Source organism: Elephas maximus, chromosome X, assembly GCF_024166365.1.
Source record: "Elephas maximus indicus isolate mEleMax1 chromosome X, mEleMax1 primary haplotype, whole genome shotgun sequence".
NCBI lineage: Eukaryota > Metazoa > Chordata > Mammalia > Proboscidea > Elephantidae > Elephas > Elephas maximus.
This window is the reverse complement of record NC_064846.1, coordinates 62149650-62175742: the sequence shown is the minus strand read 5'-3', so window position 1 is coordinate 62175742 and position 26093 is coordinate 62149650. Positions and strand designations below refer to the sequence as shown.

At 34.4% G+C, this 26093-nt stretch overlaps 1 protein-coding gene across 6 annotated transcripts in view; it reads left to right on the top strand.

The window, feature by feature from the left end:
- The window catches only part of DIAPH2 (diaphanous related formin 2), a 942090-nt gene that overhangs the window by 271883 nt on the left and 644114 nt on the right, over positions 1-26093 (top strand). For all 6 annotated transcript variants that reach the window (XM_049873110.1, XM_049873109.1, XM_049873108.1 and 3 more), the window contains 6 exons: positions 1055-1165; positions 9148-9266; positions 11224-11340; positions 13966-14084; positions 18054-18118; positions 21135-21239. In XM_049873110.1, the coding sequence (XP_049729067.1) occupies positions 1055-1165; positions 9148-9266; positions 11224-11340; positions 13966-14084; positions 18054-18118; positions 21135-21239 (636 nt within the window). The remainder of the gene's footprint in view (positions 1-1054; positions 1166-9147; positions 9267-11223; positions 11341-13965; positions 14085-18053; positions 18119-21134; positions 21240-26093) is intronic.

Genomic DNA, 26093 nt, shown 5'->3' with positions numbered 1-26093 from the left:
CTTAGTAACTACTGATTTAATTTGTGTCCTCTTCTATGTATACTTAACATCTTCACTAAATCTGGTATTTTCCAGGCGTTGTCTTACAGTCTACTCTTTGAGCACTCTAGTACTACTTGCCTACATGAGCAGCTCTTCAATTAAGTTACTAGTTGCCTTAGACTTGAGCAGCATTTTCCAAAAAATGCTACTCAGTAATAACGGATGGAACACTGGGCAATTAGAATTTTGTTGATTCCCTTCTAGCTTGCAATTTCCAGAAAGTAAGTTCTGGTAATAGGGAACTTCAAAATAAAAAGGTAAGAAAAGCCAAACTCATTTTCCAGTATTAATACAATTAATGAAACGCTTTCACTTGAAAATAAGCCCTTATATTTTTTATTGTGAAATGCACATTAGTATTGGTGTCACAGTGGCTTCTAGTTGATCTTAATTTACTTGCATTCATTTTTTTCATACATAGTAAGTTAATTCATCTTAATTATATATTTAACGCTCTCTACGTATCTTGTGCAAATCCATCTGAAGAAGATGGAGAGAGTGTAAATCAGTTTAATTTCTGCAAGTTATCACTATTCCCTGTTTAAGATCATGATATTTTTTCTTTTTGATAACTATATTTGATTTATTTTAGAAAAAATTTTTATCATCATGTAGAACTGAGGCCAAGTGTACTCTGAGGACAGCTGCATATAAAAGATACATCATGATCTTTTTAAAGGGCTCTATATGCACCCTTTTGGAACGTTAGGTTTCTCAGAGGGAGGTTAATTTCCTTTATATTGTTTAGCAAAACATAATAGTACTTGACCAGCCATCAAATCTTCCTTGGAATTATTTCAGACATTAGAAAAGTTTGTTAATTTTGCTGTTTATACTCTAAAGTCATAATCATCATTATACTTGTGGAAAAATTTGCAATTCTTCTTACATTATGTATGTTTATAGGCCTTTACTGTGGGAAAATGAATACTTTTCTGAATGCATAATGTAAATATTTCCTAAATTATTTAAATGTCTCTTTTTTAAAATAAAATTTCCTTTCTAATTGCAGGTGGCCTGCATGCAGTTTATAAATGCCCTTGTAACTTCTCCTTATGAGCTTGATTTTCGAATACATTTAAGGAATGAATTTCTTCGTTCTGGACTAAAAACAATGTTACCAGTAAGTTGCATGTGTACATTTACTATATTGATGACCCTTACTACTTTTTCTCTTTAGACAGAGTACTTGAAGAAGAGTTAATAAATTGTTCCTTGTTATTTTCTTTTGTAAAGCATTAGGCATTTCATAAGCTTTTTGTATTAGAGTAATACCAATCACTATAGAGAACTGATGATTCAGAATTCAACAAATGACGTGTCCAGAAGTGATGCGGTTTTTAATTTGTTTTGTCACCTTGAAGTCAAAAGGGCCCCTCTTTTCTTTAAATATTGAATTTTGAGACCATAAAAGATTAAGATTTTTTATAGTTTCAATTTCCATTTGAAAATTTTTTGCTTTCCTGTTTGATAAGTTAGATTAATTTATGCTTAACATAACTGCATAGAATTTTGACTAGTGTATTCTATCTGTACACATCGCTTAAGAATGGTACCTTTGTTACAGTGGTTTAGAAACTTTTTTAAAGAAAAATAATTTTATTTAAGTTGAATGTGAACATTTTCTTCAACTATGCTAATGTTAAAAAATCTTTGAAGTAACTTTATAGGCTTGATCTGAGATAAATGAGCACACTAATTTTAAAAATATATGTACAAGTCTTTTGGCTTTATATTTTGCTAAGTAAGTAGACTTAGTACAGCAACATTGTTCAAGATCATGGCTTTGTTAATAGAAATCAGTAGAATCTCACTAGTCCATTTAGCTATTCAAGACACATCTGAGAAACAAGAAGTAAAAGTGAGGGAGAAAAAAAATGACTGAGGAAAGGAAAAAGATGTCAGTAAGCATGTATATAAGACTTAGGTTGCTAGAAATACCAAAATCAGAGACATTTCTAGGTGAGGAACTAGTATGATGCTTCTGTAACTCATGGTTTGTTAGTTATAGCTGGAAGTTGTTGAAACCCATTGTAATAAGATTTATGATTAAGTGTATTGAAATCCATTTATTTTAATAAGATATATGATTGGGTATGTCTGATTTCAGAAATTTCTGACCCACCTTGAGTGGCTTTTTAATTCTTGACTTTAATTACCAAAGAATTGGTTACAGGGAATCAAAGGAACATGTTAGGTGACTCATATAGAGGTTCAGTATGCAGTTAACTTAGGCTCATTTGACAGTTATAGTGCGTGCGATACATACGTATTGATAAAATTTCTTTTTACAAAAAGATTGGTAAAGACTAAGGCTGTAAAGAACTAGAAATAATGTTGTAGTCTTGATTCTAGTTTGCTTTGAGTTGCTTTCTTGTTGGTTTCTATGTTTGGCCTCAGGAGGCTGGTAAAGTAATGTCTTTAAAGCTTCCTGACTGCCAGAGATCCTTGTATCCTCTGTTCATTTACTAATACAAAGTTTTCTGCCTAGTTGTTGCTATTATTATTCCATCTTTCATTTCTCTGTGTATTTGTAGTTGAACATTTTCTGCTTTGTACTATTGAAATGTGACTCTTGTATTAATTTATTTTACTCATCAACTTTTCAGAAAAAAATATGGGGTAGTAGCTCTCGTTCTTACCTTCTACACTTTGATGAGTGTATTAATCTCTTCTGGACTTAGTGGTCTCATGGTACATTATTCATTTGGCTACAACCATAGCTGAGATTTTTGCATCAATATTTCCAAGCTATACTTTTCCATTGGCCATCTGGCTCTATGTAGAACTTTTTGTGGCACCATGTACTTCTTAATTTATTTGTTATTAATATATGCTTCAATCAAATTTTTCTTAACTGTCACATATCTTCAATATGCCCTACTTCTCAGATATTACTGATGTCTCAGCAAAAGTGGGAAGTGCCTGTTTCTGCACCTAAAAATTTTTAATAGAAGAAGACCCTAAAGGGATTCTCAAAGAATTTTTTGTCCATAAGACAGTGGACCTATGGCTTCCCCTTTCATCAATAATAATAGCTTAATTATGGCTTTGATTCTGAATAAAGAGGTGGGACATGTCTCCCTAAAGAGAGACTGGCAAAATCTTTATGAGTATCGCCAGAGATGTTTGGTTTGGAAAAAAAATACCCTCCCCAGGTAAATCTGACAGAAACATGAGAATCAGAGTCTAGGCAGATAGTCCCTGAGAAGATTGGAGATCATCCCTTTAATACCATAGATTCCACTACTGGTGTTTTTGTTGTCGTAGTTTTATTATCATGGTTTTGAGCAAAGGACAGAATGATCATGCGTTAAAATATGCTAGTTGTACCTAACATGCCTCCTATGCCTGCCATCCATAATTAACTAACTAACCAACTAGATATTTAAATTAAATATTTAGAATTTATTGCAACATTAAGTGTCTTTTACACATACAATAAAGCTTAATAATACATTCATAGATGAGCCCTTAAAAGACTTTTTTCAATTTAGTCTTACTTTACATACAATTCTAACAGGAGATACTCCCAAATTTTCTAGAATATAACATATTCAAAGTAGCAGATTTGAAGTGGTTAGGGCTAATATTAACATTAAACAAAATGGATGTAAGACCTAAATATTAAATCTAAAATGATAAAGATCATGGAAGGAAAAATAGGGACAATGCTAGGAGCCCTAATATATTGCAGACAAACACTGGAAGAAAACTAGATAACTGGGAGCTCCTAAAAATCAAGCACTTATGCCTATCAAAAGAATAAGACAACAACCTACAGGCTAGCTATGACATATCTGATCAGGGTCTAATCTCTAAAATATACAAGATACTTCAACACCTCAACAACAAAAAGACAAATAACCCAATTAAAAATGGGCAAAGGATATGAACAGGCACTTTACCAGAGAAGACATTCAGGCTGCTAACAGATACATGAGGAAATGCTCACGATCATTAGCCATTAGAGAAATGCAAATCCAAACTACAATGGGATACCATCTCACCCCAACAAAGCTTGCATTAATCCAAAACACACACCAAAAAATAAATGTTGGAGAGGTTGTAGAGAGACTGGAACGCTTATGCACTGCTGGTGGGAATGTAAAATGGTACAGCCACTTTGGAATTTGATTTGGTTCTTCCTTAACAAGCTAGAAATAGAAATACCATACAATCCAGCAGTCTCACTTCTTGGAATATATTCTAGAGAAATAAGAGTCGTCACACTAATAGGTATATGCACACCCATGTTCTTTGCAGTACAGTTCACAGTAGCAAAAAGATGGCAACAACCTAGGTGCCCATCAACAGAAGAATGGATAAAAAAAATGGTATATACACACAATGGAATACTATGCAGCGATAAAGGACAATGAGGAATCCACGAAACATCTTACAACATGGATGAATCTGGAAGGCATTATGCTGAGTAAAATTAGTCACAAAAGGACAAATATTGTATGAAACCACTATTATAAGAACTCAAGGAAAGGTTTAAACATAGAAGAAAACATTATTTGATGCTTATGAGGGTGGGGAGGGAGGAAGAGGGGAATAGATAGTAGATAAGAATTATCTTAGGTGAAAGGAAGTGCAATACACAATACAAGGGAGGTCAGCACAACTGAACTAAACCAAAAGCTAAGAAATTTCCTGAACACAAACACTTCGAGGGATAGAGTAGCAGGGGCAGGGGTCTGAGGACCCTGGTTTTGGGGGACATGTAGGTCAATGGGCACAACAAGGTTTATTAAGAAAATGTTTTGCATCCCACTTTGGTGAGTGGTGTCTAGAGTCTTAAAAGCTCACTAGTGGCTGCCTAAGATGCATCAGTTGGTCTCAACCCATCTGGAGCAAAGGAGAATGAAAAACACAAGACACAAGGAAAATGTTAGCCCAGGAGACAAAAGGACCACATAAACCAGAGACTCCATTAGCCTGAGACAAGAACTAGATGGTGCCAGGCTACCACCAATGACAGTTCTGACAGGGAACACAAGAGTCCCTGATGGAGCAGGATAAAAGTGTGGTGCAGAACTCAAATTCTAGTAAAAACACCAGACTTAATGGTCTCACTGAGACTAGAGGAACCCCAGATAACGTGGCCCCCAGACTCTTTGTAACCCAGAACTAAAAAAATTCCCGAAGCCAACTCTTCAAAGATTAGGCTGAACTGTAAAACATAAAATAATACTCGTGAAGAGTGTGTTTCTTAGTTCAAGTAGATACAGCAGACTAAATGGGCAGCTCCTGTCTGGAGGCAGGATGAAAACCACTGCCGTCGAGTCGATTCCAACTCATAGTGACCCTATAGGACAGAGTAGAACTGCTTCATAGAGTTTCCAAGGAGCGCCTGGTGGATTTGAGGCAGGATGAGAAGGTAGAAAAGGCTAGGAGCTGGTTGAATGGACATGAAAAACCCAGGGTGGAAAGGGGTAATGTGCTGTCATATTATAGGGATTACAGCTAGAAAAAAAGGGTCACATAATAATATGAGAATAAATTTTCATATGAGGAATTAACGTAAGCTGTAAACTTTCACCTAAAGTACAATAAAAAAAATAATAATATTAAGGAGTCCTGATGGCACAATATTAAGTGCTTTTCTGCTAACCAAAAAGTCGGCAGTTGGAACCCACAAGCCACTCAGCTGGACAAAAGACCTACTTTTGTAAAGATTACAGACCAAGAAGCTTTATGGGACGGTTCTACTCTACCCTGTAGGGTTACTATGAGTCAGAAACAACTCAGGGACACACAACAACAGGGCTAGTATTAGTACTTGGTACATGGATCAAAAATTATACCTCTCTGGAACTGTTAATGTTACAGAAGACTAGTTCTTAGTATTTCTTTAGCCCGAGACCATCATAATATAATTAAAAACAAACTGTTGCCTTTGAGTCGATTCCAACTCATAACGACCCCATAGGATAGTGTAGAACTGCTCCATAGGTTTTCCAAGGACCGACTGGTGGATTCAAACTGCCGACCTTTTTGATTAGCAGCCAAACTCTTAACCATTATGCCATCAGGGTTCCACATCATAATGTAATAAACTAAACCAAACCCATTGCCATGGAGTCGATTCCGACTTACAGCGACCATATAGGACAGAGTAGAACTGCCCCATAGAGTTTCTAAGGAGCTCTTAACCACTACGCCACCAGGGTTTCCATTGTATAGCAGAGTGGGTGTTCTTTCTAAGCAGTTTTGTCCAGTGGATGGCTTTCTCTGTTGGCTCTGGAGGAAGTCCTTGTCGTCAGTCTTTGATCTTAATAGTAGAAATTACTGTATAACTAATTAAAAAACCAAATCCACTGCCATCGAGTTGATTCCGACTCACAGTGACCCTATTGGACAGAGTACAACTGCCCCATAGAATTTCTAAGGAGTGACTGGTGGATTTGAACTGCTTACCTTTTGGTTAGCTGCCGTAGATCTTAACCACTACGTCACCAGGGTTAGAGTGAAACGTTTTTCCTAGTAATTATCTGGATCCTGGAGACAAGGACAATTGTTTTAAATATATTCTGTAACATAATTATTTTCAAGGTCTTTCCCTTGTCCCCCATGGTTAAATTTGGTGTTTAAATGGAGTTTATACTTCATCTGGAAAATTCACTGTTGATAATTTTGCTTTAATCATTTTAAATAAAAGAGTTGTTACGTAGATTTGTAAACTAAATATTTGCTCTGTACTTAACTTACATGGACTTCTTGTGAAGTTTTTAACTTTTACCTCTTATTTAGTTAAAGAAATTAAGTAAATATTATGTTAGTGAGATATGTGAAGGAACAAGATAGTAAGAGGCTGTGTCTGTGGCAATTTAAGAGACTGACAGTGCCTGCTGATCAGTAGTGTGCTGGTAATAGACTTTGATATCCTTTGAAGTACAGTACACTATAGAAACTTAATTATATTTGCAGGGAATTAGCAAAAATAGTTCAGTATCTATGTATACAGCACCAAAACCAAACCAAATCCATTGCCTTTGAGTAGATCCCGACTCACAGTGACCCTATTCGACAGGGTAGAACTATGCCATAGGGTTTCCAAGGAGCAGCTGGTGGCTTTGAACTGCTGACCTTTTGGTTAGCAGCTGAGCTCTTAACCACTGCACTATCAGGGCTCCATCTATACAACAGGTCTCTTTAAAGAATTCCTGAAATATATTTACAGTATTTCACATAAAATAGTGTAATTCAATCATTTTGATATTCTACCTTCTAAAATATAAAACTTTACTCATACATTTCCATTTTCTTTTGTTGACTCATATTGTTTTTGCTATACATAAATATTAGTAATTTATTAAAATGTTATTTTTAATAAAGAATTTATAGATGTATCTTTAAAGGTTTGACATTTGACCAAAAGGAAGTATATATATGTATGCATACATATATATTTATTTTAATAAGCTGGGAGCATTGTTAATCAACAGTATTTATAATATATTACATTTGAACATGCGTGTGCTTTATTTTGTGTTATATGTGTTCACATGTTATATATGTTGCATAAATGTCAGATCCTAATTGAAAGCCAAATTAAACATTTGACCAGTTATTTTTACAGAAAGTATTTTAATCTCGCAGACTGATTTCCACCTTTTATAAAGTTCTGATGCCAATTAAGTGAAAATATTTAACTTAGATTTTCCTGTTTTTCAAAAAATTGAATGTATTCAAGTTTTATGATGAGTGTGTAAGAGAACATATTGTGACATAAAAATAAGAAAAATCCATTCTCAAAGATACTTGAAAGGTTCTTTCTTCAGTGATCAGTGTATTGATTGCATCTGGTTTCAGTTACTTTCTAAGTAGAGTTAAGAAATCACCTGATAATATGACCCACCAATTATTGAATTCTGCATTCCAGTAACTTCCTTCATTCACTTTCACAGTGGATAAGTAGACCTAAAAGCAGGTTATTACTAAACAGAGAACAGTGTAAATATAATTATTTGTTATATGTTTTATGTAAAATTATGTAGAAACCTATTATTATTTGCATATGCTTTGGAGGCAAATCTGTAGTAAATTATTGTGTATGTGAATATTAGGAAAGAACATCTAGAATTTGCTTAAATTTGTTTGGCTTTAGTAATAGCAATTTATAATTGTCCTGTTGAATGAAAATAGAAACAAGCAATGCATCCCATTTTGTTTATCTACCTAATTTGAAGTACGCCATGCTTGCATTTCCTTTTAGAGTTCAAGCTCAGCTCTGAACATCCTAGTCCCACTTTTCGGTATCACCCTTGAGCATCCACAGTTGTGATTATCGATTTGGGTTTTGAAAGCTGCAACTTAATGGACACATATTAAAAGATCTTCCAGGTGATATATATTAAGCCCAACAATCTCTAGTGTGGCATGCTTCCAAAGTTTTTTTTTTTTTGAATTATTATTTTGAAAATTAACAGGGGTTTGTAATGCATGTGCTTCTAATGTATTACAAAAACAAATTTTCGATGCCCAAGTTGGTATTTTGTGATTAGACTAAGCAAAAATGAAAGCTGGGGGAGAAGACTAGACATGTAGCTTGATAATAAGTTCTAATGTCTTTTTGCTTTAAAATCACAAAATATCATTTAAAAATAAATTTGTTTATACAACTTTTTACGCCATACTTGGGACTGTTGTGCTTGAATATATCCTTGCATTTGTTCTTCATTAATACAATTGATCTATATTTGCATATTTTGCCAGAGGCTTATGTGAATGTTCTAACTGCATGAGTTCTTTTGAGATCTTTGATTAGTGTGTTTAGTCAAAATGACAGCATTTAATTTGAGTTGTTAGCAATTAGTTTTTTTTTCCCATTTTAAAAGTGATAGTTAATTTTTTTTTATGTGAATAATCAAAATCTGGGGCATGGACAGAAAATGCAATGAATGCAAGGAGATCCTTTAATTTGAAAGAGAAACAAATTTAGTTACATTTATTTTCTTTCAGGAAACCAAGTGCCTAGGTCAATATTTGAAATTGCTTCTCTGCGTGCAAATGAATAATAATATTCTGGCCTTTATTATCAAAGTATGCTGTTGTCAAACTGTTATTTGTCTGTTAAGTTTTGTGTTTATGTATTAGGATCTAAAAGAAAAAGAGAACGATGAGCTTGATATTCAGTTGAAAGTATTTGATGAGAACAAAGAGGACGACCTAACTGAATTATCACACCGCCTCAATGACATTCGAGCAGAAATGGAATATCCTTTGACAAACAACAAAATAATTTTGCATGTCTTGTGAAAGAGGGATATGTGGGAAATTTTGTGAACATTATTAGAGTTTTTGTTGCCAAGCCAATTTATATCCATTCTTTTACATTAGAACCTCACTATGATACTGTTCTTGAGATTCATGCTGAGGAATTGTCAGACTGTCCTGATGATTTACTACACAGACTGTACTGAAATCTTGCACAATGGCTTGCTCTATTAGAGATATACTCTGCTCAATGGTCTTGAATAGACAAGAGCCTAAGGCAGTTTACCTTATATATTAGGATTTTTTGGGGAAAAGTTCACTGAGTTCCTGTGAATCTATAGGCAATATACTTTTTCAGCTTATTAAATGTGTATCAATGCTTTAGAGATAGAATTCAATTCAAATAAATGACTTATTCCTTATCCAAATATTTTATATTCTTTAACAACAACAACAAAATGTTCAAGTAAAGTGGTATCTGACTATAACATGGTTGTATGGTAAAAGCATCCAAGTCACATACAGCTGGCATATAATCTTCCTATGGCAATGATTTTATATGAAATAATTTTAGATCTAAGAGATGGTCGTCATAGCATTGCTGGTCATTTGTTTTACACCCATTAAATTTCTTGTCTGTAAATTCTGGGAAAGTTGAGAAATACCTCAAAACCAAAGTGACATTTGAGCAGAACTTTTCTGTATGAAGTCGTCTTTTCATCCCCACTCCACAATCTAGAAGTAATCACTCCCTCCTTGAAACATCCGCAGTACTTTCTTTGTATCTTATTTATGTACACTTCTCTGCCCTTGTGAGAGTGAGAATAGAATTATTGTGGTTCATCTTTTTCCTCCAGTGCTCCTATCAAAGTGTCTTACACATAGGTATTGTGTATACAATGAATAACTGAATGTTGTTATTATGTGGAATAATTTCTAGTAATTTCTTATCCATCATTGATGATACCAGTCTAATGTTAAATGTATTTCTATTAATTAATATATGTCTTCCCTTTTTGCTTTGTGTAGACTTCTTTTATAGTTGAACTTCACCATAAAATTACTTTTGGATTCATAATTGAACTTCACTGTAAAGTTACTTTTGGATCCATTCTGTAGCTAGTTAAAAGACTTTATGAGACTTTTACCTCAACATTCTTACACGGGGCCTAAGAAGTAATCCATCGTATAATTAATTCTACTTTGGAGAAAATGTTGATATTTCAACTTATTTTTATGATGTTGGATTACATTTCAGATTTAATAAGTATTTCATCTGGACAAAATAAAACTGCTTTTGTGATTTTGTAGTATTCCACAAAGTTCGAGAAGTTTCGTTTGCCCTCTATCTTATGTGACAGCGAAGATAGAGGAGTATTGGCTTGCATGAATAACATAGTCCTCTAGCATAACCACATCAGTTGTTGGGTGGCACGAACTCTTAAGTGCTGAACTACTAGCTGAAAGGTTGGCAGTTCTGACCTACCCAGAGTTTGCCTGGGAAGACAGGCCTGGCGATGGGCTTCTGAAAGATCGCAGCAGGTCTACTCTGCACACAAGGGGTCTGGGACCGCCATGAGTCAGAATTGGCTCAACGGCAACCAACAACAACAACATAACACTCACAGAGAGATTAAGAAGAAATCATTTTCATTGATGGCATTGCTGTTCCAATGGTACCAGGTATAATCTGTATTTTAAACTGCAAAGAATAGCTTATCATTTAAGGCTATGAAAAATAGTCTCGGAAATATGTTTAGGTCTATTTTTCTACTTAAAGGATTAAAATGATCCCATAGATTAAATTTGTTTATGTAAATGCTTAAATATTGGATCTTGGAGTTAAAGGTTTAGAAGCAGCATTGGAAAGAAAATGATAAATCTGTATTTTTAAGAAAAATTAAGCAACTTTTCATCAAGAATCTTTGGGTTTTTTTTCCTTTACTTACTTTCCACTGACATGAATGAGGTGTACCATCTTCTGTATAATATGTTGAAGGACACTGATGCAGAAAATTACTTATTATCCATTCTACAGCATTTTTTGCTCATCAGAAATGATTATTATGTCAGGTAAGAGGCAGTTCTGAAAGTCATATATTTGTAATTTGAATTGGATATTAAAGGATAATGAACAATGTACTGGGGCCTAGGTAGTATATGAATAGATATATAAGGAAAGTATAAGAGTTTGACTGTTTTAGGTCTATATTTTTAAAGGTATTAATTTATTTTTAATTGGACCAGAAGAGAGAACCTACTTATAAAATTGGGGTATCCCAATGATAGAACTTTTAGTAGCAATGAATCCAACAGATTTTGTTGTCCCCATGATGAATTTTCTTTGGTAAATAATGGTAGCACAGAAGAAGTACTGAAGATTTTATGGCAGAATTTTTAAATTCTTATCTTGTATATTTTAGTAAGTAAAGGTTTACTATTACTTTTCTTGTATTTATCTCATAATAGATGTGATCTTAGCTTCTAAGAAAATAATAAGTCTAGTATTTCAGTTTTATGTCCAGTAATGTAATTTTTTAAAAATGAGTATGGTAATGACCTGTAAAGTTAGAAGTTTTAGAGTCTAGTAAGTGGGAATATATCTGAAAAATAAAGCATTAGAAAAAAGGTCTCTGAGTAACTGAAATTACCCATAAATTGGTGACCACAATCTTATATTTAACTGTTCAAGCGACTTTTTGTTGTGCTTCATTGATTCTTAATTTGCATGAAATTCTGACAACCTGAGTTCTCTGATCTCTCAAATTCTGTTTGGTTACTGTATTTTTATGCAGATAACACACACCTTATATATTTATTTGCCAACCATGCCCACCTCCCTGTGAGTATTTTCATAAGCACTGCTATGCCAATTTTTTTACATGTTAATGTAAAACAATTAGCATAGTGAGCTTATGAAAATACCTCCAGGGGGAGAGCATGGTGAGCAAACAGTCATAAAAAGCACATGTTATTTGCGTAAAAATACAATAACGGGAAAAGGAAGGGCACCATGAAATCAGGTATGGTCTAAACAAGAAGGACAGCTAAAAGGAAGATAAAGAATTATAGCTCAGAACAGTACAGTAACTGATGGGCATGGTAATGTTATAGATTCATAGAAAAATGTTAAAAATATCAAATTATATGTTATTTAATGCAGGAAAGATGGTATGCATTTAAAATGATGTTTTCTAATTTAAATTCTGGCAATTAAAGGGGTACTAAGGAGCCCTGGTGACACAGTGATTAAGTGCTTGGCTGCTAACTGAAAGGTCGGCGGTTTGAACTCACCAGTTGCTCCATGGGAAAAAGATGTGGCAGTCTGCTTCTGTAAAGTTTACAGCCTAGGAAACCCTATGGGGCAGTTCTGCTCTGTTCTATAGGTTTGCTATGAGGTGAATTCTATTTGACAGCAACAGGTTTATGCCCATGAGTACTTAGTTACCTGCGGAAATCATTTGTGTGACACTGTACATTTCTCAGTAACTTTGAAGAAATGAAAAAGTTATTCTGTTATCATATTCTTTTCATCCTGAGAACATCCATGGAGGTAGAGGTATGACAAGCACTTTTATTCCATCAGTGGTTAAGAAAACATTTCTGTTTTCCTTATATACCCAAAGAGTTGAAGAGACTGAGATTATAATCCAGTATTATCTACTCTAGACCTGAGGATGACTTGAAATTGATCCAAAGGTGTAATATATATTACGATCTCTTTTTGGTTTGGGGATCGACTCCATGACTAAAGATATTGCTGATAACTAACCAACCTACTAAAAGTTTGAAAATGAAGCCTAAAGGATTCTAATTGCTCTTTTATATCTTTAGTCATGGAGCAATTAGAATCCTTTAGGCTTCATTTTCAAACTTTTAGTAGGTTGGTTAGTTATCAGCACAGTGTTATATAGGGATGTTTATGCCATAATTTGTCTACAGTAGTGGTTCTTATTGATTTTTTCCCTCTTTTGAATTTATTAGCCACTGACAAAATACTAAAATTTCCCCAAATTTTAATTTAAGAAATACTTTTAATTTTTTTATTTTGTAGTATGTGAGTGGCCATGTTTTAAGGCCAGAATTGCCTTGATAGATGACAGAATTAGGATATGTTTTAAAACCTTTGACACTTTTTAAACAAATTGAGCCTGTAGCCATGCATATTAAGTGTGTATACTTCTATAAAATGGACCTTTTAAAATATGCGCATAAATAGATCTTTGGAATCATCTCTAACATAAGTGGATCGATCGGTCCAGTTTTGTAAGTTGTTATAGCTATATTGAGTAAAAATGCTGCAGTAAATTCAGTATGCCATTTTCCACCTCATCCCTTACTGAAACTGGGAACTTGGGGAAGCCTAGAACCATTTCTGTACCCACAGACATAGGGCTAACAGGTCATTTTCATTAACTTTGGGAAAAATACCTTAAGTAAGTAAATAATGTAGGTAAGTATCTTTGAATACAGGCATGAATGTCAGCAAACTCGATTATTAAGTCACTAAGTGTTCACTGTCGATTACATCACAATGGGTTTTACACTATAAAGTTCAGACCAGTTTTAGGCTTAGGCATTTTTTTTTTAAGACCTAGAAAAAATACTCAGTTCTTTTACTGTGCTGACTCTGTTCTTAAGAAAATTGATTTGTGTATGTAGAAAAGGCATTCAAGAATACTCTCATCCTGTTTTTAGGCCACAATATTACAAAATAATTGAGGAGTGTGTTTCACAGATAGTGCTGCACTGCAGTGGTATGGACCCGGACTTCAAGTACAGGCAAAGATTAGACATTGATCTCACACATCTGATAGGTATGTAATATAATCCTCAATGTTCCTTTAATTGTGTTTTCTCCCTTTTCTGTATAATAGATATTTTTTAAAGGTAATTCTCCCACTGAACCTCCTCTATTAGTATCTGGTAAGTCATTGTGTCCATGGGTGCCCAATAGCTGTAACTGTTAATTATGATGATCATGAGAGTTTTGCTTGTGTGATTGGAAATATTAGTCTATTTGATAAGTTTCGATACCCCTGAATCCGTTAAAACTCAATGCTCCATAAAAGATCATTATGTTATTATAGCTGAATGTGAAGCATGGTTTTCTGAAATCTTTTAATTCAGTTTCTGCTGGCACCTTGGTGCTTTTGTAGAAATTTAGCCAAAGAAATACAGGCTTATTTCAGTAACTTGAGAACTTTTAAGGCTAAGAAAGTAGATCAGTTTATATTTTCATGAACTTTAGAGCTAGGAAAGAATTGGAGGTGATAAAGTTCATCTCTCTGTATTGCTGAGGAAATGATTTTATATCATCCCAGGCTAGCAGTTGGCTGTACTTTCTAAAACAATTTCTGAAGGATGATGTGAAACTTGCCTTGTGAAATGTACTATGTTATATGGCCTAATACTTAAGCAGTTTTATTTCTATCAAATTGAAATCACTATTATTAAAGTTCAAACATGAACTCATTTGTCTTGTCTTTAAAGAAACAAGACAACAGCTGTTGAATGCCAATTATGTATTATTCTTTTATTCCGTAGTTTTTTACAGGGAAGGCTCACAGTAATAGTCAAAGATGAAGACCTTTTTTTATTATTTATCTTTTATTTTCTGATTTATTAAGTAATACATACTTATTGTAGGTGATTTAGAAACCTATATAAGGGATAAAATAAACGACCAAGCACATCACCCAAGAATTACATGCTTTTAAGCTTGGTACATTCATCTGTCTGTCTGTCTGTCTGTCTCTGTCTGTGTCTTTCTGTCTATCTGCTGATTTTTCATGGAGTATTATGAGACTTTTCTCATGTTAACCATCAAAATGTGAATATTATAATCGGCTTAAGTAGTCCTTTCTTGTTATATATCTAAATTGTTTTCAGGTTTTTCTTATAAATAAATCTGCAGTGCACATCCTTATGTTAAATTTTTGGGTTTTTGTTCTTATTTAATTAGAATTGAAGTGAGGGTGTGAACTTTCAAAGGCCAAATGCTTTTTCAGAAAGGTTGTGTTAACTTACTTTGCCCCGGCAATGAATGTGAATGGTAGTCTCATTGTATATTTTTTACGCAGCGTGATAACCTCAGTTGTTTATTTCAAATTTTATTGAAGGGAGTCCCTTATTTCCAAATATTTTCATTGGCCTATCATCTATTATTGATCATAGTTGGCACATATACTCCACTGTTGATTTTGGCTAGCTTGTTCGGTGTTCAACATTTCTTTTTATGATGTGTGCCAAGTACTTATGATTGTGTACTTTTAATCAAAAGCATTGGGGTGAGGAGAGATGAAGGGACCAGGTGAGAGAGGATAGCCACCATCATGAACCCATTATGACCTCATCTACGTGTCATCTCTGTGATTGTGAACAAATCATTTAACTTCTCTAGGTTTCAATTTCCTCTGCTTTCAAATCGGATAAGTAAAATGTATGAGTGCCTCCTAATATTTAATGGTCAGAGGCTTTTTTGAGAATCTGATGAATGCTGTGGAACTTTCATTAAAGCCACACACATAAATATGAACACACACGCAAAAATTCGCAGGTGCTTTTGGAACTTCTAGGACATATGTGGGTCTCAGTTTTACAATTACCTGGACTCAAGGAACTCAGTCACTCCTGATTTTATAATACTATGATTGTATTATCTTTCATAAATCAGATCATATCAGACCCCTGTATAAAATACTCAACTACTTCCCAGTGAAATTTAAATCAAAATCTCATTTCCTGCCATGGCCAGCAAAGCACAAGATCTGGCCTCTTTCTCTCTCTCTCTCTTTTTTTTTTTAACTGTGCTTTATGTGATTGTTTACAGCTCAAGTTAGTTTCTCATACAAAAACTTACACACGCATTGTTATATGACCCTGTTCGCTATCCGTATAATGTGACAGGACATTCCTCCTTTCTACCCTGGATTTCCTGTGTCCGTTTAACCAGTACGTATCCCTTTCTGCCTTCTCATCTTGCCTCCGGACAGGAGCTGCCCATTTAGTCTCGTGTATCTTCACAAGTATCATTTTATTTCTTAGAGTCCAGTCTATTCTTTGTCTGAAGAGTTGGCTTTGGGAATGGTTCCGGTTCTGGTTTAACAAAGAGTCCAGGGGCCATGTCCTCCGGGCTCCTCCAGTCTCAGTGAGACCGTTAAGACTGGTCTTTTTACTAGAATTGAGTTCTGCACCCCACTTTTGTGTTGTTCCATCAGGGTTTCTCTGTTGTGTTCCCTGTCACAGCAGTCACTGGTGGTAGCCGGGCACCATTCTGGCCTCTCTTTAACCTCATCACTTACTGCTTTCCTCCTTAGTTGATTCGCTCTAGCCACACAGGTCTTTTTTATAGCTATATTGAGATATACTTGATGTAAGGTAAACTACCCACATTTAAACTATACAATTCGATGAACTTTGATATTTGTGTATATCTCTAATACCATTATCACAATCAAGTTTATGAACATATCTATCACCCCCTGAAGTTTTTGCCTTCTCTTTGTAGTCCATTTCACCTTCCCACCTCTCCTCATCCCCAATCACTGATTTGTTTTTTCTTAGTATAGATTCGTTTTCATTGTCATATATATATCTATATCTATATATAGATATATATGTATATAAAGAAACAGCATATACTCTTTTTGGTCTGGATTCTTTCATGCAGTATAATTATTTTGAAATCCATTTATGTTGTTGTGTTGCATGTATCAATATTCCATTCCTTTTTATTGCTGTAGTAGTATTCCATTGTATAGATTTACTACAATTTGTCCATTCACTTCTTGATGGATATTTGGGTTATTTCCAGTTTTTGCCTGTTTAAATAAAGCTGCTATAAATATTCATGTATAAGTCCTGGTATAGACATATACTTTCATTTCTGTACGGTAAATAGGAGCCCTGGTGGCGTAGCAGTTAAGCGCTCGGTTGCTAGCCACAAGGTCAGAGGTTTGAATCCACCAGCTGCTCCGCAGGAGAAGGATGTGGCGGTTTGCTTCTGTAAAGATTTATGGCCTTGGAAACTCTATTGGGCCATTCTACTCTGTCATATAGGGTCACTATGAGTCAGGATTAGCTCAGTGGCAATGGTTTTATGGTAAATAGGAGTAAAATGGATAGATACAGAATAGACTGTATATGTAGTAATGAGAAATGTAATATTGCTCAAAAGATGTTCTTTAGTTATTTGTTTTATGAATCAATAGAAATAATTTATTAGGAAAATATACATACATGCATGTATACATTCTTCTAGAATGCTTGTATCTGAAATTTTGAAGTTCGTTTTATTACGTACATGATATGATTTGCCCCGGATTAAAAATTAGTAAAATAAAATATTTCACTTGAAAACCTAAATTAATGAGTGATTTTTTTATCTTCTCCTTTAGGTTTTTTTAAGGGGCATTTTGAGATTTGATAATTTTAAACATGGAGTTCTTTTATACCTCTCTACCCACAATAAAGTATGAAAAACATTTAAAAGAAGTCTATAATTGTCAAAGTTGAAAACTAATTGAATTCTTCTAAAATATTAATGATTTGATCAAATAGATTCAGGGATGTTTGGTTTTGTGCCTGAACAAGCTTGAGATGGAGTTCAGTGAATATGCTAAAGAAAGAAAATGTGGTAGTTTGTTTTATGTGTAATATAGGTCAATTTCTCTTTAATACCAATTGACATAAAAATGATAGTATACGTAGGAGAATTATTGGCTGGCAGCAGTCCTTTGCCTAGAGATCCAATGTGATAATGTCTAATCATTTTTGGTCAATAGATTCGTGTGTGAACAAAGCAAAAGTTGAAGAAAGTGAACAAAAAGCAGTGGAATTTTCAAAGAAGGTAAGGCTTACGAAATATGAGTCATAATCGTTAATTTTCTCACAACACATATTCTATCTTTTTTTCTCTATGTGAGGCCTTATAAATGTTGCTCCATTTACATGCCTAGTACTTGATATTTCTGGAACTAAAACATAACCACAGAATATGATTTGTTTCCTAATAAGATAAGGTTCTCTCCTCATCACGTTTAATCCTTAATGGAAGAAAAACACTAGCCATGTTATGCTAAAGTGATAAATGAACAAAAATTAGGTTGCCGAAAGAAAATACTTAGATGCAGTCAACCAAAATTATTTCCCCCCATTGCTTCCCATAGCTTTCACTTACAATAGGTAGCTCTTGGGAGAACTGTGAGATGTTTAGCTAGTCATATCTGTTCTGGTTTTTAAAGTCAGTCCTATTGGCAGCAACAGAATGATGCAATGATCTCTCTCTGTGTGTCTCTGTGTCTAAAATTAGCATCTTTGAATTTTCTAATTAGCATTTTAAAAATGATGCTGCTAGTTCATGTACCCTTCGTGGAATTTTTGTTAACTTTCCATGTTAATGCCTTATGTAAAGGCCTTTGAGCAAATGCCAGTGCTACGAATCTCTTAATTTTATTTAGATCCAAGATTGTCTTTTCTTTGCGTCATGAAAGCATAGCTGCAGTTATATTAGCTTCTCCCAAAAGTTTCACTTCTTTTTGTTCTAGATCCTAAGAAGCTTTAGTGTAGTATTTCTCTCCTGTTGGTGGCAGGGAAAAGGATTGAAGCACAAGTCTAAAAGCTCTCTAGTTTTCAGCCTTCTGACAGCAAGATAAAGTGCTTACATATTGCTGTCTCTTCAAAGTTATGACTTATCTTGAGATTAGATAATCACTTTTGCTCTCACTGTAGAAATTATAGAGTATTACTGATGTTACTTCAGGGCATCTGAAGAAATGTCTTTGCTCTTTCAGTTGCTAGAATAGATTCTAAGAGCTGGAGCATAAAATGTTTGTGTGAAACTGTCATTTTTATTGGTGAAAGAAAATGCATGCTTTTTGATTAATAAAAAATAGACCTTTATATTTCTAATGTTCCTGTTTTAAGTAGCATATTTAAAATTCCCTTTGAAAATCTTAGAATCTCCTTAATGCTTGACTGGCACTGTGATTATATACCGCAAGACTAGAGCAAATTGTGATTATCTATCTGGTAAAAGTTTTCCTTAAGCATATATTATGGGAAATGGAATACTGAAAATAGTAATAACAAAGAAAATTTTCAGTGTTTGATGCTTTATCGTCATCACCACATTTAGAATGAAAACATGTATGATCTCCTATGTTTTATCTGCCTTTCTTCTTTTGTTTTGGGTCATTTTATAAGGCAGTATAAATCAGTGTAAAAAAAATAAAGAAAGATCTAGAATGACAGATAGCTGAAAGATCAGCTTTGCCACTGATTAGCTGTGACTTTAAGTAAGTCAGATATTCTCCTTGGATCTTAGTTTATTCATCATTAAAGGAGAGGATAAGATTAGCAGACTTCTAAGAAGGCCTCTTCCAGCTCACATATTTCAGGCTTCTGTGATTCTGCTTTTATGTGTTTACAAATTGTTAAGATAATTTTAAATTATGGGCAGAAAGATTGTGTTCCTCTCTTCAAATGTACCAATAATCCATTTATAGAAGGAAATTGTGGACAGTGTGCTTGCATGTGTATTATGCTCGAATAGCACATATGGAGCAGCTGGCTTTGGGAAGAGGGGTGGCAATGGATTCAGGTAAACATTACCATGGAGAGTAAGTGAAGTCAGATAAGCTCACATTGGAGGGCCTCCATCTTCTCAGTCAACTATGAAACAAGGTCATTTACTGACCATTGAGGATCTGGGTTTGTTCTGAAATTTCAAGAGCTAGAAAAGATTTAGATTAGCCTCTCTGGGACATTTTCCAGGGGCTCAGGTAGGATGAATAAAATAATTACTAAGTAGTGTTTTAGGTTTGATCTTTGGTCAGAGTTATATCTGAATAACGGTATATTAGAATTTGCAAAGGTCAAATCCACTCTGAGAGAGAATATTTTATTAACAATGAATGCACTTTTTATTGTTCCACAAACTCTAAAGACAATTCTAGACAACAAGATAGATAATTTTTCAAAACAGAAATAGAATCGTTGGAATAATATACAGATTTCTACAATGACTTGAGGCAGCATTGGCAAAAATGAGCCAATAAAATGGAAATAATATCTTTGTATAGCTGGACATACACATTGTTCACTTTTAAGAATTCAATTTTGTTTGAACCTGTTAAGAGGCTTGACTGAGGTGAGGGCTGAGACTGGGACTCAGTAGATGAGTTCAGAGACCATTCAGATGGTCTCTGACTTAGTATACTGTACTTTAATATCTCACGTTATACAAGTGTTTTGGTTAGCCATCTGAAGGAGAATGCCTTGACAGCATATATTATTATTCCACCATGAGATTTCATGAAACATTTATTTTGGGATGGTAGACAATTAAGATTGTAATAGAAATACTCTAATTTGTATAAATGTACATCTATTTGAGCATTCTAAAAGTGCAATCTCTTGTTAAGGTTAAATATAGTTAAGTTGAACTTCTTGACAACTCGTTTTTAGTTTTCATTTTCTAATTCATTAAACTTAAATACATGGTATGAAACGTTAATAATCAGTATTCTGAGATCTAATTTTCAACCAATAATTGCCCATTATATGTGAAGAGAAACTTCTCAGTTCACCCATCTTTTAGTTTGTGTCTTCTTTTCAGAATTGAAAATGGGTTTGTCTTCCTTGGATCAGGGCGTATTTCTTCATTACTACCACTACTAGCATTCACCCCACCCTGACATGGGTGCTTAGTTGTCATGAAAATAATCAAGAACTTTTGATTTTCCTTGTAGTCTAGGCAATCAAAAAGCAAACAAACAAAAAAACCAGGGTATTATATAAATTTATTTAAAACTTGTTTTGAAATTATGTTATTAAGTGTACATTTATGGTGGTGATCATTGCAGTTTGATGAAGAATTCACAGCTCGGCAGCAAGCTCAAGCTGAGCTTCAAAAAAAAGAAGAAAAAATCAAAGAGCTCGAAGCAGAAATCCAGCAACTTCGAACCCAGGTAATGAAACAAGATATAGACTTTGTGTCATGTCACAGTGAGTTCTACAGTAGAAAATTATCTTTTTAGATGGAAGGTAAAAATGTGACCAGAAGCAGACTTTTTTGGCAGTTTCACATTTTAGTTTAAATAACTCTACAAATTTGATTTCCCAGGACAATAAATCATTTTAATGCTTGGGAAAATAAGGCATTAGTTATTTAAACTGCCCAGAATATTTTCTAACAGAATATATTACACAAGCAAAAACTGTTTTTGAGATGAAATTTTCATGATGATTTAAAACATCGAGTACACAGTATATTTTCTTTCAAAAAGAATATAGACGTGCTCATTAATTTTAATTGTCCCGAAAGCTTTTTGAGACCTCTTTAAATGTCGACTATCTAATTTCAAAACCTATAAGCTTTGCATTTCTACTTACATTCCCTATGATGAAAAGTTCCTATATACATGTAAAATCTAAAATAGGGTGTCTCACTTTAGAGCTCATTAAGTACTATCTTCAGCACAGTTTAAGTCTTGAATGAATATTAAGAAATTACAGTTTAAGTCTTGAATGAATATTAAGAAATTGAAGTTTACCTCTTAACATAGTGGATTCTCAGTAGGTGTTTGTTGATTGAATTGGTCTGTTACCATCAGTCTATTGAAAAAGTTATTTAATAGTTGCTTGTCAGCTTCAAATTGCACGTTAACAGTGGCCTTTTCCTATCCTTAGCCTATTTCACTTATATTTAATCATTTCTTTTTGCTATATAACTCTCTTTCTCTCTTTCACTCTCTATTTGGCATTATCTTCCGTTTTTACAGCAGTTTATCTACTCAGTTTCTCTGATTTTTCACCCCCCAATTGGAAAAATTTCCCATTGTACTGTCCTCTGCTCTTTCCTTTTCTCTGTATGTCTTTGTTCTGATATCCCATTATCATGAAGTCAAATGTCACCTTTTAGAAAGTTTCCAGTCTTCTGAGCTTATCTTATGTTTTCAACTCTTACTTAGCTATCCCATGGGAAGGTCCTGCTGCATGTTGAAATTAAATCCATTTATTTGTGATTTCTTATCTTTCCTCAGGTCTCTGGTTCAAAACCGGGTGAAAACAACAACTTGGTCTTTAGGAGCCCTGGTGGCGCAGTGCTTAAGCATTTAGTTGCTGACCAAAAGGTCAGCAGTTTGAGTCCACTAGCCACTTCTTGGAACTTACAGAGCAGTTCTATTCTGTCTTACTGGGTTGCTACGAGTCGCAATGGATTTGACGGCAATGCATTTTTTTTTTTTTTTTGCTTATTTTTCCTCAAACCAGCTTGGTCTCCATTCATATTTGTTTAAATTTTACCACTATTCTTTTAAATGAATGAGACTGAAATTTTCTATTTCTTTTCTCTGTCTCACCCCCTGACAAATTCAGCTAGTCACTGTTTTATGTCAATTCTTTCTCTTTCTGACTTATTTTTCCCTGTTACATCAAAACCCACTACCAACCACCCAGGTCCACTCTGTCGTTACATCTTGCCTGGAATATTACAATTGTTTACTAACTTTTGTTCTTGCCTATAATCTCTTTCTCCTCAAACCCATCCTTTGTGTCAGTGGCAAATTAATCTTGCGAAAACACTGCCCTGATTATTGTCACTCCAGGCTCTAATATGTTCAGTGTTGTCTGTTGCATTCATGATTAAATAAAAATCTCCTTACTAGGACTTCTAAGGCCTTCCATCATAGCCTCCCTTATCTTCCCTTTCCAGTTTAGCCTGTGACTGCTTCCCTAACTTCAGCTGGTGTTGGAGCTAAGTTACCATTCCTCCCTTCACATTTGAACTTTGCTGCCTACACACTTTTCCTTCTGCCCGCATTTCCTAGACATTAGTTACGGAGATGCTAATAGGTCTTCTGTGAGGAACTCATTCATAGTCTAAGAAATGTGGTAAACGCAGAATTCTCCCCTTGGAGATTTTGCTGTACTCATTAGCATATCCAAGAGTCCTAGATGTCCTACGTGGAAGAAACCTGTCTAACCTTCTCTCCTGCAACTTTCCTAAACTGAATTCACAGAACAGAACGCTTTATCTCAGAACAGCTGTTAACATCTACTGGAAACAGTGTTTCTTGGAACTTAGTTTGAGAAACGCTGGCTTATATTATTCTCCGTTATAAGTGTCCTTCATTGCTCATCTGTGCACGGGAAACATATCCTTTAAGGTTAAGCTCAATATAGGATATCCTTTGGAAATCTTCACCAAAGGCCTCATTAGGCAATTTCTGTACTACTTTTTCAGACCACTTGTATTTATTTCTGGGCCTGCTTTATTTCTTCCACTTGAATGTAAAGAGTTCTGAGGGTAGTGTCTTTATTTCTGCTTCCTACTTGTATTTGTATTCTTACTTTTGTTCTTATCAAGACCCTTCTGCACTAAGGTAGGCCTTGCAATTTCTTGAGTAGTTGCTTATTTATTATTAAATTAACTGGTCTCTAAAGGTGCAGAATCATACAGCACATTCTAGTGCACTAAGATTGTCAAATACAGAATTATTCATTTGTCATATTCAATTCGCAATACTATGTTGTGGCCTAATTTAGTCACGCCATTCTTATTTTTTCATGGGAGGGAAGAAAAAAGATGCAGTGACTTGATTTCTGAAGGTCTGTGACATTTAATATAAGCATTGGAGATTCTGTATTAAATCTGTAAAATATGTGTTTAGCTTGAGTAAAATTCTGTTTTAAAGTAATAACATTTTTGTGGTGGTACCAGTTTAATAACATAAAAAATATCTAATAGAGACAAAAGTTGACCGATGTTTACAAAGTTTATGACTTTAATTTTGCTATCCATTGATTAAAAAAAGGGGACACACATTTTGTCTTTCAAATTATTCAAAAAATCTATTTATACAAAAACTTGTAGGATGAATTACTAGTTTCCTGAAATGTTTCAGAAAAAATATTCCAATTTTTCCCAAAATTTCCTTGATTCCCAGTCAAATTTTTTTTGTGTGTAATTTTGCTACATTACAAGTAAAATGAAAACAGCTTCACATATTTTAATCCTACCATTAATTTCTTCCTAACCTCAGGAGAGGACTGTCATTGTTTAAGTATACAAGCACTTTAGTTGTGTATATGCATATTTACACATTAACATTCACGTATATGAATAAAACATTTGGTCAGTGCTCTGCAACTATTATGGAAATATTTCCATGATAACTTCCAATGATTGTTAACTTTTAATATTTTTGGGAATAGGTAAACCCTTTAAATTGATTGTTCCAAAAATGTGCTTCAAAAAAATGTACTTCAATTTATTTATTTTGTAATTGTTAGTACAATTAAATAATCCAAGTAGAAAATTCACATTAATAAAAATAAGGGTATTTTCTTTCCCCCCAAAATAACACTATGTCAAGAAATTTTCATTAGTTTTCAACCTTTCTTTCAATCAATACAATGTCTTTTCTTATTTACAAAAAATGCCTATTCATTCATAGGGGTTTCTTAGGAATATTCGTAATGAATTATTCCACTTTTACATTCGTTTATTTTGGAAAGCGAACCATTGTTAATAGAAACACGTATGGATTAATCATCACAATAGATGACTATATACAATGCAATGCTCTCCATCTGCCATCCATTATCATTAGAGAATGAACTTGAAGTTGCTTTCTGGTAGTAGAAGTACATTGTTGTTTTTAGGTGCTGTTGAGTATATTCTGATGCAGAGCTACCCCATGTACAACAGAATGAAACACTGCCTGGTCCTGCGCCATTCTCACAATTGTTGCTATGCTTGAGCCCATTGTTGCAGCCACTGTGTCACTCCATCTCATTAAGGGTCTTCCTCTCTTTCACTGACCCTCTACCAGCATGATGTCCTTCTCTAGGGACTTGTCCCTCCAGATAACGTGTCCAGAGTACATGAGACAAGGTCTCGCCATCCTCGTTTTTAAGGAGCATTCTGGGTGTACTTCTTCCAAGACATATTTGTTCGTTCTTCTGGCAGTCCATAGTATAGTCAATATTCTTCACCAACGCCATAATTCAAAGGCATCGATTCTTCTTCGGTCTTCCTTGTGCATTATGCAGCTTTCACATATGTATGTATATGAGACGATTAAAAATACCATGGCTTGGGTCAGGTGCATCTGAGTCCTCTAGATGACATCTTTGCTTTTTAACAATTGAAAGAGGTCTTTTGCAGCAGATTTGCCCAATGCAATATGTTGTTTTATTTCTTGACTGTTGCTTCCCTGGGCATTGATTGTGGAACCAAGAAATACATTGTACTCTGTAATTCAGTCTGTGTGAGTTAATTATCTTCATGGCAAATGATATGCATTCATAAGGAGGTAGTCTGCTGTAGATGGAGTCCTTGGGAGGCACTAATGGTTAAATGTTAGACTAGTAGCTGAAAGGTTGATGGTTCTAACATACCCAGAGGCACCTCTGAAGGCAGGCCTGGTGATACGTTTCTGAAAGGTCACACACAGCCATGGAAAACAGTTCTACTCTGCACACACGGGGTCACCATGAGTCAGAATCAACTTGATGGCAAATAACAACAACAAGAAGTCTGCTTTAGAGGAAAGAGTACTGCCTTAAGTGTGAGAACTCTATTCAAGTCCTCATCACGTTTCAAACCGTGACCTTTGGTTAGTCTCTTAACCTTTTGCAGTTTATGTTTCTTCCTTTATAAGCAGTGAAATAAAACTACTTTCACTAAGTACATTAAAAAAAAAACGAAAATAAAACCCATTGCTATGTTTGTTAATCCAACTCATGGTGACCCCATGTGTGGCAGAGTAGAACTGTGCTCCATAGGATTTTCAGTGAATGTAATCTTTCAGTAGTAG